The 15,120-nt window shown below is 37.9% G+C and overlaps 2 protein-coding genes across 2 annotated transcripts in view; one reads left to right on the top strand and one right to left on the bottom strand.

Annotated features, from left to right (window-relative positions):
* The window catches only part of LOC145933979 (zinc finger protein rotund), a 155,357-nt gene extending 140,478 nt beyond the window's left edge, over positions 1-14,879 (bottom strand). Inside the window, exon 1 of the mRNA XM_083034086.1 lies at positions 12,726-14,879. Coding sequence (XP_082890212.1) covers positions 12,726-12,902 — 177 coding nt within the window. The 5' untranslated portion in view covers positions 12,903-14,879. The remainder of the gene's footprint in view (positions 1-12,725) is intronic.
* The window catches only part of Rpl13 (ribosomal protein L13), a 169,483-nt gene that overhangs the window by 72,461 nt on the left and 81,902 nt on the right, over positions 1-15,120 (top strand). The window lies entirely within an intron of this gene.

The raw sequence follows: 15,120 nt of genomic DNA, 5'->3' as shown, positions 1-15,120 counted from the left end.
GTAATTATACTTGCGAACGAGATTTTTCCAAAGCTAAATGAGTCGCTTGATTCGCGGTGATCGCGACATTTGCACACGAATTTAAAAACATCCAATTAATGAAGATATGATTAATATGTCCGAAAAAATTCGTGATATACAATATTGTAATAAGTCACCAGAAAATAATTCAGCAATATATTTTTATTGCCACCTGCACATATATTTATATCTTTTAATCTTTTATTGCATAAAATTTATTTCCAAAGAAAGTATTTTTTGTGCAAAAAAAATATGGTCACCATTACACAGCGAAAAAATGATCTAAATCTTTTTTAAAGTCCATTATTCGACATGTAGCAACAATGGCCCTTCATTTATAATCTTTATCTGTGATTTTTCATAAAACGTTTTCAAAATTATATTTTTCCTCATTAAATCTTTCTTGTTATTTGCCTTCTTTTATGTGCTTAATTTTATTTTTCCTATATACAGATTATAAACTAGAAATACTTATAGACTATCATCGTATTATTTAAATGTTTTGCTTCCGATATTGATTCTTTTTTATATATAGGAAAGATATCAAGAAATACTAAAGACAACGTATAGTTTTCACAATTATTTTAACTCTATATTTTTATAATACTGGTAGACTTAATTAATTCAGATTTAATTAATTTGGTTAGTTTTCAACATCGATACTTGTCAAAAGACAATCTTGCAATATCTAGGGGATTTAAACATTCCTAATTTAGACATGAGAGAAATCGGGAAGACTATCGTGTCGCCTCGGCAAACGAGGCGGACGTATGTATATGCGTTAACAAGTGGTGCATGCTCCCTTATCAAGCGATATCGGGTATATCTGTTAAATCTCGCCGACTTATCTGTAATCTCAACAACCGCTCGCGCGACTCGAGGTCCCGGATCCCGCGTTTCAGGGCATGGCCGGTTCGTTTTACCTGGACAATACACGGCGGCGTATGTATGTAGATAAGGCAGATGCTGCGGCGAAGATTACGCCCAGCGCGGACACTGTTGACACTTAACAGGGCCCAATTAAAACCATTACACGATTAATTGTCTAATTAATTTATACCTAGCCGTGCTCGGAATTGTACTCTCGCCGAATCGACCCGAATCGTTCGGTGAAACTTCTTGTTACTTTCTATCTCGCGCACGAGCGAACGAAACGTAAGAATTCATTGAAAAATGTGAAAACGGAAAATTATTTCAGCACACGTCGCATTTATTGTGGAAATTACGATTTAATAAATTTTTCTTTCAAAAATGTTATATAAAAATATTAATGCTTAATGATTTTCACGTCCATTTCGATAAGGGACAAAATAATTCTGGCGTTTCGTCTCGGAATTTATAATGGAACTTATTTCCTATACATTATCTGAGAAACACGTTGAAAAGTCATTAGACAGTCTGTGTGAAAAATTCCACCGCTCGATAATAATTTGCGACAGTCCGTAATCACATTTCACGGTGGATTTCGCGATGAGTGACGGCACGATCGCTCGTACAAACATTCTGATCTTTATTCATGGAAGCTCCTGCGGTCGCTATTCGCCATTGTTCAAACGTTCGCGGATCGCACGATATGTCGGTCGTGTAATACGCACAAGTACATCCGCGATATATATACATACGTGTGTCTTTTCGTTTCTTGCGAAAGAGACGGCCGTGAGAGACAGAAACACGGAACTCGCTATTACACGCCGCGCTATATATCGCGTCGGATAGAAGCCGCAATTATCAAACCATCCGTGGACGCGCGATGAGTCCTGATAATTTGAAATTTACACCTTCCGGTAGGTTGAAATTAAAACACTACCGCGCGATCTTTTCGCACGCATTTTATATCGACTTGATTTTACGTACATTGTTAATATCGAAGGTATAATACCCATACATACGCGCGTATTTATTTATTTACATAGAGAAAAAGAAAAAAGAAATGCAATCACGATTCCGTGTGTTGACTAAAATTCGAGCGGGTAAAATCACGCGAATCGATTGTTGAGATTCAGGAAAATATTCTTGTAAAACTTGGAATATTTTTAATTTATATTGAATTCATAAAATGTTTTTATCTTTAATATGTATAGTTTTTAATTTTAACTAATGCATAAACAAAAGGAGAGCTAAACATAAAAAAGTTTTATTTTAAAACATAAATGATATCTTATATCAAATATAATAATATATGTGTATGTGGCGTCATTGTAAGAAATGTGTTACTTAATTAATTTGACGTATTCGTCGGTTACATCAAATGTATTCAATCGCTAAGAATTGATTATTCAATAAGAAAAATGTTCTGTTAATCAACACTATTCATGAATTGTAATATTTAATCTAGATTCTCTGTTTGAGGTACACATATTTTGACTATAAGCATATCTCTATCTTTCAGTTATACATATCGCGAATTGCAATAAGTTAACAATCATCTCGCAGCAATGTTAATCCGCAATTGCTCGCACGACTGGTTCCACATTCGTTTGACATATACTTTATCGCTCTTTTATCTTGACGCCTTCTTTCGCGTTGATAAAACATTCACGTTCGATTCGTGTCCCATTCCCTTGCGTCCATTTATTTCCTGAATCTAAATTATACTAACCCGTCAAAAATTGTCCTAATGGATGGCTACGTTTATTATTCGCGAAGATTTATGTAGTGACTAAAGTCTCGGAAGTGTCACGCGGACGCGCTATATTTGGTTCTTACAGTCAAAAGTTAATTTTGTGTTTTTTACGTAACAGAATGGATGGATGAAAGAATCAAAGATCAAAAATAAATTTGTATTCGTTATGACTCTAAATTGTAATAATGTATCATAGAATATTACGCGAATAAGTAAATTTTAAACATCTCTTTGCGTACGCGTCATTTATATATTTGAATATTTCTAATTTTAACATTATTTTTTTCTCAAATTGATATATTATTATAGAAAATCTTAAATGTATCAAAGCATGCAATTGAATTATCTTATGAATTGGCAATGTACAGCATCCTTCTGTTGAACTGTGAAAATTATCAAATTTTCCGAGATTTTTTTTTAAATCACGATACGTAATGCTGCTTATAGTACAATTTTAAAATTTCTTCTATGTCGGCATTAATAACATTTTACTGTCGCTGCATTTTGTTCCACGTGTATCCATCAATTCTGGATTTCTCTCATGTCATGAAAAACTTTATTCTATCCTAATAATTTAAATCACTCTGACACCGTATTAAGATTTGTTGTTTACTTAAATTAGAATAATAATGAATTTTCTTTTAATATCATCATACCTAAAAGCCAGTTGTTTCAACTTCTTGGTAAATTTTCCCCGACAAGTAGCATATATCTTCGTCTCTTTTCAGATAAATTTAAAAAAAAGACAAATATATGCTACCTGTCGGGGAAAATTTACCAAGAAGTTGAAACAATCGGCCCTAAGTGTAATAGTAATAAAAGAACTAATATAATATTCATATAATATTAATGATTCAATTCACTGTCATTAAAATTAACAAACTTTAGACAAAAATTAAGACAATATATGTATGTTTCAGCTTTTTAAAAATACATTATCATATATTATAATATTATAATAAATAGTATATATATAATATATACTTTTATATTATAACATGTCTATATAAAAATACTTCATATTTAAAAGAAAAGAGAGGTACATTTTGACAAATTAAAAGACAATCCAAATCTCGTCCATCGAAAATTTAATTGGAGATGCTACTTTTATGTTATGATGGAAGTTGTTTGTCAAATTTTTTAATTTAAATTTTAAATATTTTATGAATAAGTTTCTATCGCGCAAGTCCTTTTAAAAAATTTAATTAGATATAGAAATTATTTTAAGAGAGGGAGAATTATTTTAAATAATTCGATCGCGAAAAATGTATAAAATTTTTCCTCGAATTTAATCCCTTTGACTAAGAAATTAGTGCGGGTGCATCCCTCTCGCCGATAGGTACTTGGCGGTAGCATGGCGGCGTCTAGATTCGCGTGGTGGCGGCGCGGGATTTTCACAGACAGGTATGTAACGTAGATGCACATAGCCGCGCGTGTGTTTGCGTGCAAAAGGCAGTAACCCTCAAGGTAAGGCGAAATGCCACCTGGCAGGTTTTTGCGACGTTGCGCGCGAGATGCGATATTGTTTTTGCCCTCTCTCGACCGAGCCCGAGCGGAGGAGCTGCCTTTAGCTTCTGCACCCTCCCACCCCTCTATCATTCCTATCCTCTTTCCTCCTCCAAGTCCCCACTTCCGGTGTGGGTAGGATCCGGTAGCCAATAGGAGGTGGGTACCACGCCTCCCCCACCCACGCGCACCTGCGTGTACATCCGCCAATCGGAGAACGAACTACCTGGAGAACCGAGTCACCGCAAGACGAGAGAAAGAGAGAGAGGAAGCGAGAAAAAGAAAGAGAGAGAGGAAAAGAGAAAGAGAGACGGATATAATGGCGGATGTGCGAGAGAGGAGGGTAAGAATAGAGAAAGAGGAGAGAGGAGAGGAGAGAAAGACAGAGAGAGAAAGATGCATCGCGCGACGTTCTCTGCATCACTTGAACGCGCACGCTCCGATCGCACCTTCCTCTCTTCTTTTCTTCCGTTCCTCCCTCCCGCCTGTCGGCTGCTATTGCTCGATGCATTCTCCTTCTTGTTGTTCTTCTTCTCCTCCCGCAGCCGCCCTCCGTCACTCCTCGTTTCCCTTCTTTCTCCTCTTTGTGCCGAGGATCGAGGCTTCTTCGATAGGCCACGTAGGTGCGCGCGCGTTTCGTTTCTTCCCTTTTGCCGTTAATTTTCTTTGCACGCGGCCGCGTTTTTGCCCGACCGCTCCATTACCACTGAATTCTTCTTTCGGCGATATTTCGAGCTGTTTATCGGCCGTAATGGCCACGACCTCGAGCGCGCTTTTCTCTTTCGGCGAAACCGAATCCTTTCATCCTCTACAACATCGCGGGTGATTTTCTGTCGCACCGTTTATCGTCGTTTCGATTCGGACTTTTAACCGTGGCAAACTGGTACCAAATACGTCCGATATACGAGTATGTTATGCGATCTGATGTCTGATTAAGTTGCCGCGAAATCATGCCAATATAAAAAAAAATCCAATTTCAAAGAATAAACTCCATTTACTAAACACACTCGATGAACGAACATTTACGGTAACAAATTTTTATCTCGTAAATATTTTCATAATTTGATAAATTCGCTATAATATATACTATCGTATCATATACATATATAGATTCGATGTCTCGCATCCTTCTGTGGATGCAAGTGTTTCATTTGCCTTGAACTTAGATGGGATTGTAATGATATAAGAGAAGTACCAGTCATGCACCGCCCGAACCATTTTTGCAATCAAGGATCGCGCAAAAGAGTCCTTGGGCCCACCAAGTTTGGAAAACCGCCCGGTTCCAGAAGCAACCATTTACGGATTGTCTGACGGCCAATGGCTGTCTTCAACTTGAAAATCGACTCGACACTTGTCAGGTCGTACACCCGCAAGTTCACAAGCACTGACGTTTCAAAATCATCAAATCGACATTTGAGTCATAATCTCGGTCATAATGTTGCAATATAGAGCATACCGGAAAAGAGAGAGAGAGAGAGAAGAAAAAGAATATACATATATTAAATAAAAGTTTCTCAGAGCAAAACTTTTATCCAACAGACGTATCGCCAACAATAAAGATAAATTTAAAATATAGCATCTATAAAAAGAACGGTTCACATAATTTTCGAGAGCATCATATAAAGTTAATGAGAATTTTCCAGTAATGATTGAACAGGTGCGCCTTTCGTAATGTTCTTTTTCTTGTCGTAGAATTAATGACCATTGTAAAATCGTTAAATAACGGCTACTTAATGCATTTATTAAAATAAGGGATATCCATTTAATAAAATAATCCATTTTATCATTGAAAAATCTCGCGATATCTCACGCCTCTATCACAGCGATGTCAGGATAGCCTGACCGCGCGAAGTGCCGTTTCCGTCTGTCCTTAAATTCGCGTAAAACAAATTTTTACAACTCGTTCGCGCAAGGGAGCTCCTTCCTTCCGTGCGCGCGTTTTCGACTCGTCAGTAACACAATGTTTTTCTTACTTGAACGAGCCGCCCCCTCGTAATGGTCAGTGGATTCCCCAAGCGGAAAAATCAACACGGCCAGTTAATTTCATTCCGAATTATGAGAATCGAGCCAACGATCCTGATTATTTCCTTTCGTGGCACGCACCGCCGCATGAGTCTCGCGATCTTTTTGAGGAAAAGATGTTCTTAAAGCACAGTAAGAAAATCTGTTGTAATTAAAGATAATAAATATAATAATAGTTACTATAATTTTTTGCAAAGTATAACTTGAAAAGAGATGCTTATATTTCGCCAAAATGTGATGTCGATATTATTGTTCTAAAAATATCAATTAATCACTTATAAATAATTATTTCGTCAAGTATATATTATAAATTTAGTTATATGATATTATACAGCAGAATATATATATTTATTGACATGTGTGTAAATGTGTGTGTGATTCACGTATAATATTTTAACAATCTGACAACAATTTGACAATTATTTTTACTCTATAACCGATATTTCTTTTTATAAGAATATTTAGAAATTGAGAAACCAAGGGATTGAAATAATAAACATTTTTTTCTCTTTCTTTTTTTTGAGACAAAGTAACAGTGATTCGCCATATTTGAGGATGTACGATCATCCGCGATAATGTGACTGTTCCGCTCGATCTACAAAGAACGAACCGCGGTACTTATGCGGTCGGTACGTGGAAAAGTGGTGAGGCAGGACGAAGGGGAAATCGGTTGCACGTTACACTTTCAGCGCGTTTTTATCAGGTCGGGAGGAGCCAATGAAGTTCTCTTTCGTTCGGTCTTTATGGAACCATCTCCGTTTCCACGTTCGAGCCGACAAGAAATATAAACCGCCGTCGCGCTGTCGCTAGCGCCGAACACGCTAACCGATACTTTTTTCATCCTATTCGTGTTTATTCGCGCTTATTCCCGGCAAATTCATTCGACAGACAATTGCCATTGAATGGCCAATCGAAGCACGTAAAATTACAACACAAAGTTTCGAGCAAAATCTAGGATATTGGAAGCACCGTGAAAATAATTGCCATACTACTCTTTCTTTTTCTCTTTCAATATATTCAACAGATTCATTCAACAATAAAAGAGAATTCGTGAAACATAATGAAAAGAGAAATTAAAGGGAGAATTTAAAAATCTATTAATAATAATTAAATAAAAAATTTCCAAGTAGGAAAATCAAACCTACACAATTGTGCATATTATTTTTACACTGTACAATATTTTGCAATATTTTTATGTACGTAATTTTCGCTTGAAGAATCTTTCACGTGCAGACAGCACGTATATATCGAGAATATAAAAATATTATAATATATTGTATTTATTGTATAAGAGAGATATTGAGATGAGAGAGAGAGAGTAACACGCACGTCAGCTAGAGATGATTAACGTCGTTTAGATCTACCGAGGGCATCGGACACGTAAATCCACGTCACCGGCATGCAAAGTTTAAGTCGCCGGTTTTCTTGCCTCATATAAAACCGAAAAAAAAGAGCGGTATTCACAAGTCAAAGTGAAAGGGTTCAGTCAAACCACGTAGCATTATCAGGGAGAAAGGGGGAGAGAGAGATAATAAATGTACGCATCGATGCATTGCTTCCCAAGAGGGGGATGCTTAGATATCGATGGGAGGTATTATCATATATAAACACGTGAGAAACCCGAATTGATTTCCAGATCGCGGCGTTGATTTCCCCCGAGGGAGAGATAATTAGTCACGGCCCCGTGGGTTCTCTCGCGTACGCCGTAATTATTTTTATAATCAGCTGTCGTCGCGCTTTCCCGGTAATCTATTCGCATCGAATGCGCATCAGCGCAAACTCGCACAGTAATTATTGCGGGAAAATGTATAAAAGGACGCGAAGGGGGGCCAATGCAAGAGAAGCCTCTCGCAGGAGAGGGCCTCACATGCGCGGGACATATAATCTACATAATTAAAAGAGGATCTGATAATGTCGGGGGCACAATTACACGTTGCGCGCGCGATATTAATTTGCGCGGCCATTAATTTAGTGACCGACACCGCAGGAAAATCTATTCCGTGCACGTCGAATGCGAAAGTCGTCGGATTGGTGTGACCGGCGGCAAAAAATCGCTCGATAGCTCGATAATTATTGGAAGCAACGTGGGATATAGGTTCGTTAAATCTCGCGGAATGAAATCTCTTTCGAGAATTTCTTTTTGATCATTGGCGAAGCATGTGTATGCAGATTACCTATATATATCATCTACGCGTGTTTACACAAGAGTATCGGACTTCGACTTGTATCTGTTATGTTAGACTTTCTTACGTAATATGTGATTAAATAATTTAATCTAGATTAATAATGACATGGAGAGGGCGTGCATTAATAATTTCTAATATGTTCTCTATACATAATTCGTTAAGCAGATCTGATTAAATAAAAAATTGGACAAGTGTCTGTTATGAAATTTCCGCGAAAAGATACAAACGATTTAACATTTATATACCTGTATATATTTTGTATTATGTATTTGTATCTATTATATGATTTCTCTAGTATTGTTCAATTTTAATTATTTATTTAAAGAGATTTCATAAAAATAAAAAAAACTGTTTCTATCACACACACGCGTGCGAGATTTTCTACTTTATCATTTCATATCATTTGATTGATCGATCATTCACGACACACGATTAACACAAAAATATATATTAATTAAAGACGAATTAATGAAATATATGTGCAATAGAAATATATTAATAAAATAAAGATGTCGATACATATTCGTAAGAAATAATATAAATAAATCGTAGTTGCGCAAAAAAATTAGCTTCTTCTATGTACACCGAGTGACTAATTGCTAGAAATTAAAATCGAACTTAGATCTTAATCGTTCGTTAACGAATACTGACAATGGGTCGTCAACACTCTACCTAATTGCTATCATTAATTATTAACGGCCACGTTAAGTAGTTATTAAACGATTATAAGTGACAATAAAAAAAGCTTAACGCTTTTTTACTGCATGGGATTTGGTTATATGACGTTAAATTAATTTTTTGCGTTTTCGCGAAGAAAAGTTTAGAGAAAACTAAATTGTTTGTATAAAATCGCATATATTATAGGAATTCTATCCGAGAGCGGCAATTGTGAATATATAATTGCGATTCATAAATACTTTATTCCACGATTTCATGGCTCACAAATGGTGCAATTGAGAAGAACGATAAAATCGTATAAAGCACACGCATAATGACATCGCTCGGGGCGCCGAAGGTAATTGACTATCATCTGCGAAAAACCAGTCAAGTCATACGTTGTCAAAATCGAATTACATTCACGCATGATTGCGCATTACGTCCATTAATATTATTATACCCATTCATGATGGAAAAAAAATATCGTCGCCATCAGAGAGGAGAGAAGAAAGAGAGGGAGTACATATTTACAGATATCATGTTTGAAACACGAGTGAACATATTGAGGTGTCATTTTCAAAGCGGTGTTTTAAAAATTGAAAAAAGCTTTTCTATATAAATTCTGTATATAAATATCTATTTATCTATAAATATATTTATCTCAAGTTTTTCTATCGGATAATAATCAATTATTATTATCGTCCCGAGAAAGTCGTCGATTATTATTTTCGCGCAAAGAAACCTTGGTAATTTGAAAGTCTTCATTCATATAAACAACGTTTTGTTATAGTTCCTAGACCATTCAATAATACACGCTCGAGTTTTTTTACGAACAAATCATTTTCACAGGTTGACACGCCGGATTACTTTCTTGTCAATTTAGTCCCGGCACGAGTTGGTCAGTTTTTCTCGTCCGCTATCTATAATGTTCGTAAGAACATGCACGAAGCGAATCGAAAGATTAACACGACAATTCATTACAACCCGTAGTTGGAAGCAACGCGGAGAGAAACGAGATAAAGTATAAAACGAAGTAAATGGGATTTGGGAGGACGTCGATCGGATTAAATTAAAAATTTACATTATATTTCGACCTAATCTTCGAAAATTACTATCTTCAGAAAGTGGTTTACTTCCATTCCGTATCATTACACTTTTATATACACGATTTCTGCGGTCGCCCGCCGTTCGCCGTCGGTACCTAATACTACAAGCGTATTGTATTAAATTGCAGTTTCGAATCGTTTGAAATTTAAGCCAAGTTTGTCTAAATAAAATTTGCATTTGTATTCATTGTGAACTAATACGCAACACGTGCCTGTCACATTATTGCAATTAAATATTGATTGTAAGAATTGATTAAAAATTATTTAGTAGAGTATATTAATATTAATATTTCAGAGCGTAATTAATGAAAATAAATTTTGTAGCATAAATATATTTTAAGAATTATAATTTGAATGAATTATATTACATACTCGCGTAATTGTATTTGTATGCCTGTTCGTACATTCAAAGTAAACGATGATACGTGGAAACGTGTGACGCGGATACAATAATTTTCCTTTGAAATATCAAGTTCATTGCTACCGTGCGATTATCCAGGTATTAATCTTCATCTGCGAGCACTTACGACGTTATTATTGTAGTACCGGCTATGAGTATAATCAACGTCGCAAAAAAAAAAAAAAGGAAGAAGTTATTCGAGGTTTTTATACGCTACAACAACAGTATTAAAGACGGAATTTACCATATTGAGTAATTGACGTTCGAGATAATATATTTGTTTCGTTTTGAAACGAGAATGCAAAGAAGAAAAAACTACACGATATCAGGTCGTTAATGATAAATTATATTCTTCGCAACACATCAAACATTGTCAAATGTGAAGCTAATTTGTCACGCAATTAGCATTGATCCCATAAATAATGTCAAATAGCTGCATCTTGTCTTGCGCATACTAGACAATATTGTCTTTTTTTCAATGATGATTTAATGGTTCGAGATGAAGTATTAGCATGCAAACATCGCTATTTTGTCGCGGACGTAATAAAATGTGCGAGAGATGAATAATAGTGCAGTAGATAATACACACAACTGATCAGACGAGACAATCAGTCCTTTCGCATTAAAAACTCCATTTATATAAAGTATTTAGTTTAAAAATTACTATATATATTTTTAAATATATCATTTCTAAGCTTTTCGAAATTTATATAGAATGTAAATTGCATAAGTTTATGCAAATTTACACTTCTAAAATTAACTTTTCAAAGCCAATACAATTTTTCTTAGAATATCATTTTTTACTGCAGAAAGTACGATAAATTATTTATCGTTACACATTTGTTTCGATACGAGTTTACGTTATAAATCACTACATTCTATACAACACGCGCAAATTTTTAAATAACGAAATTTTAACGTATAACACGAAATTTTTCTACGATAATTGAGAAAAAAAATCTAATGCGAATTATCGCGAAAGCCGATATACAACCAGTTCATGTGTACGTTCTCCAATAGGCTCGAAAGAATTTTTGTTTACATTCCGAAGGTTCTCGGCAAGAGGCGGCAACATTTCGCCTCGTTTACCCGTCGTCGTATAAATGTCAGAAAGGAGAAATACCGCACCGCTCGTGAGCGTGCGATCAGCAACAATCCGGCCGGAAAATAAACGGGATCAAAAGCACCACAGCCCAACAATAGCCAAACTACTCTTTATCGTAGGGCAAAGCATGATGTGTATGACAAATATATTCAAAAAGTGGTCAAAGATTTACACATTGATATCATGTGTCTTAAAAGCTTTCGAAAGTATACATTACGATTTGTAATTATTCTATAAAATATTTGATAGATTTCAGTTATCATTTGTCACGAATTTTCAATCTTTAACACAATAACAATATGTTAATTATAAAAATCTCGAATAAATCACTTTGTGTATGTAACATTTATTATATATGTTATATATTTGAAAACGGATTTTTTTTATGTTTCATCTATTTAACTTTTATCTATTTATAATGTTCAATTCGCAAAAATTTATCATTGTAATTAAATATGTTAATAATTAAGATTGTCTTTAAATTTTCGTTGCAAGAAAATTGATATTGAAAATAGAATTGTTATAAAAATTTAAATATAAAAACGAGGTAGCCTCTCTTTATAAACTCTTTTTTAAATTTCTTTATAATTCATTTTCTCTCAATTTTTTCCAACTCATCTACTAGTTTTAAAATTCGCAAATCGCGAATCACTCAATTTTCAATTTTGCATTATCTATATAGATATCCGTACATATATCTGATTTCAAGATTCCGCATTTTGAGCCACGCGATTTAAATATTAACTTTAAACCTAGAGACTAAGACTTACGGAGAATCAAGTTTCGTGCTCTCAACGTATATTTATCATCAAGCGCGCCGGCAAGATATTCATCTCATGTTGACATTACACGCGATCTTAATATTCAACGAACGAAAATTGGGAGTCGAACGACTGCATTAAACGTGATGATATAAAAACTCAAACAATTGAAAATCTCGCAGATAGAATCTCGCTTATAAAAATCTTGAATTCAGAAAGTATTGCAGAATACGGAGGCTATAGAATCGGGGAGAAATATCCGCGTATACACACACATATATATATATACAAAATACAGATATAAGGAAGAAAGCATGGTACAGTGGTATATCACTTACCTTGCTCTGGACGTAGTCGAGGGCGAGCATGCAGTCGGAGTATCCACTCTCGGTTTTGATGGTGGTGGCACCCTGGCCAGGTCCGGTCGAACAGAATCCAGAACCCACTACGCCGACAGGGCCGCCGAGGCCAGCTGCCGCAGCAGCCGCGACGCTGTCCCGGTACCAGGGATACATTAGTTAATCTTGAAGAAGAATGCACTAGTTGCCGTGAACGTCTTCTCACAAAATTCTCGTGTCGTCCCGAGTTCCGAGCGGATTCACTTTCCAACACGTCACGTTTCTTCGCGTATGCGTATATGTATACACTTGCTTCTTTTTTCCCGACAATGTACGTACGGCGTACGACGCACCTCGCCGGCGACGATATCACTGCACCGCGAACGACGCCGATATTATAGTCGCGATATCCCGCGCTCGCGCACTAAGGATCGACGCGGTCTCTCGCGAACGGAGCTTACGAGAGAAGAATCGGGCGGATCGCGGAGGACGATCATATGACATTCGCGATACACGAACGATATAGTCTCGAGACACCGAACCCGCACTCTCTCGATCACACCGCGAACGGAAGTCGCGTGCCGCGCGTTCGACCCGTCGTCCTCGTCGCCCGGTCATCGACGTCGCTCGCTCGCTCGCTGCTGCTCGTCCGAGCGTGAACACGTCCGACACCGCACTGCGTCGTCTTCTTCTCGAGCGTCCCTCGCGCGATATATATTAAACGTAAACACAGCGCGTCGAGCCGGCTCGACCTTGCGTCAAGATTGTTACTCTCTCTCTCTCTCTCTCTCTCTCTTTCACAGTCACTCGTCGATTATGTTTACCTTTTTTTTCCACAATTTCGTAGAGCGTTCCTCTTCGAAGTCGCCGAAGGAGCTAAAATATTCGCCGGCGAAATTCACTCCCTCCTCCCGGATGACTAGATTGTTTCGTTTTCGCCAAGTTCTGCCAAGTTCACGAGACACGATCGTCGCGAGCACGCGCGCACGCGGGCGCGCGTCCGCTCGCACTCTTGTTTCCGTGCTGTTGAAAGTGACGCGTGGTGTCTTCTGGCGGAGCACAGCCTTTCCTCCCTCCACACGCAAGAGTAGTCGTCCGTTGGCGACAGGTCCACGTCTTGTTCGCCGAGACTTTGCTCTCTTCGCGGATCGTACGACGATCACGCGTCGATCGACGACGACATTTTCTTCGTTCTCCTCTCCTTCCGGCGTGGCGTTTCGATCGATTTTTCTTATATGGCGATCGTCGCGTCGATCATCTCCACCGGCGAGCACCGACGCGTTGCCGCAGCACGTTCAGCACGTTATTATCCTCGCGATTCATAGCACACCGGAGCTCTCTCGCGCGCGAAACACTCACTTGCACGAAACATCGTCCTAACCCTAATGTCGCCGAGCGTGCCTGCGCTTCGAAATCCGCGGCGCGATACGAGCGCTCGCGGATCGCGTCATAACCGCGAGCGATGATGAACAACGCGAGAGAGGGAAGCTCGATTATTATTACACGAAAGGCGCGGAAAATGATCTCTCTCACCGTCTTCTCGCTTTATTTTTTCCTGCCCCTTCCCCTCTCGCACCCTGTGTCTCTCTCTCTGTCTCTCTCGTCGACGAACGAATCTTCACTATTATCTCGCGGCGACGAGAGAATTCGTGGTAATAATACTTTTCTTCCGCTATTTCGTTCGGAAGCGCGCGCGCCAACCCCCCCGTTTTTTTTATCCCTACGTGCGGCTGTCCGATCCGGGACGCGTACAAAAAAACACGCAATCGCGGCGGCAAAGCCCGGATATCGTGAACCGTGAACCGCGGACGCGGTTTCAGCACTGACGCGGGAGCCGCGATTCGAACGACCGTTCGGCCGTGCTCGGCCGTCTCCGGCGCTCCTCGTGTTTGCCCCTCACTGTTCGCCGTCACTTCCTCGTGCCGCGCGCCGATCCACTAGCGGGGGAAGAGCGCGGCCTGCCGCGGAAGGATGCAGAAGTGGGGATGGGATATACGCGGCAAGTGTAAACTTTTTCTCTCTTTCTCTCTTTTGATAATCAATGTGTCTCTCTCTTTCTCTCCCTCACATGCCGGACACCAAAGTGGGAGCAACAGCTTCTCCTGCACGACGTTCTAACGATACCACTCTCATTCGGATAGGACGAATTTCTTCCTATTCTGCAATTTTCAGGAAAAGACTTTTCTTAGATCGATTGAATTTGATGATTTAATAAACGAAAAGAATTAATAAATTGACACAAAGGAACGATTATATTGTATTTGAGATGTTTTGACATTTAAACTCTAAACATATTCGCTCGTTTCTTAAAAAATAAAAAATAATTAATTTTGTAAAATATAATCTAAATGCAAATGCAATTCTCTCTTATTGTTATTATCATATCTTGTATTAT

This window comes from Prenolepis imparis, unplaced genomic scaffold (assembly GCF_030444845.1).
Source record: "Prenolepis imparis isolate NDT839.2.m4 unplaced genomic scaffold, iyPreImpa1.0 SCAF_3, whole genome shotgun sequence".
NCBI lineage: Eukaryota > Metazoa > Arthropoda > Insecta > Hymenoptera > Formicidae > Prenolepis > Prenolepis imparis.
The sequence above is the reverse complement of the archived record's forward strand: the minus strand, read 5'-3'. Positions and strand labels throughout refer to the sequence as shown.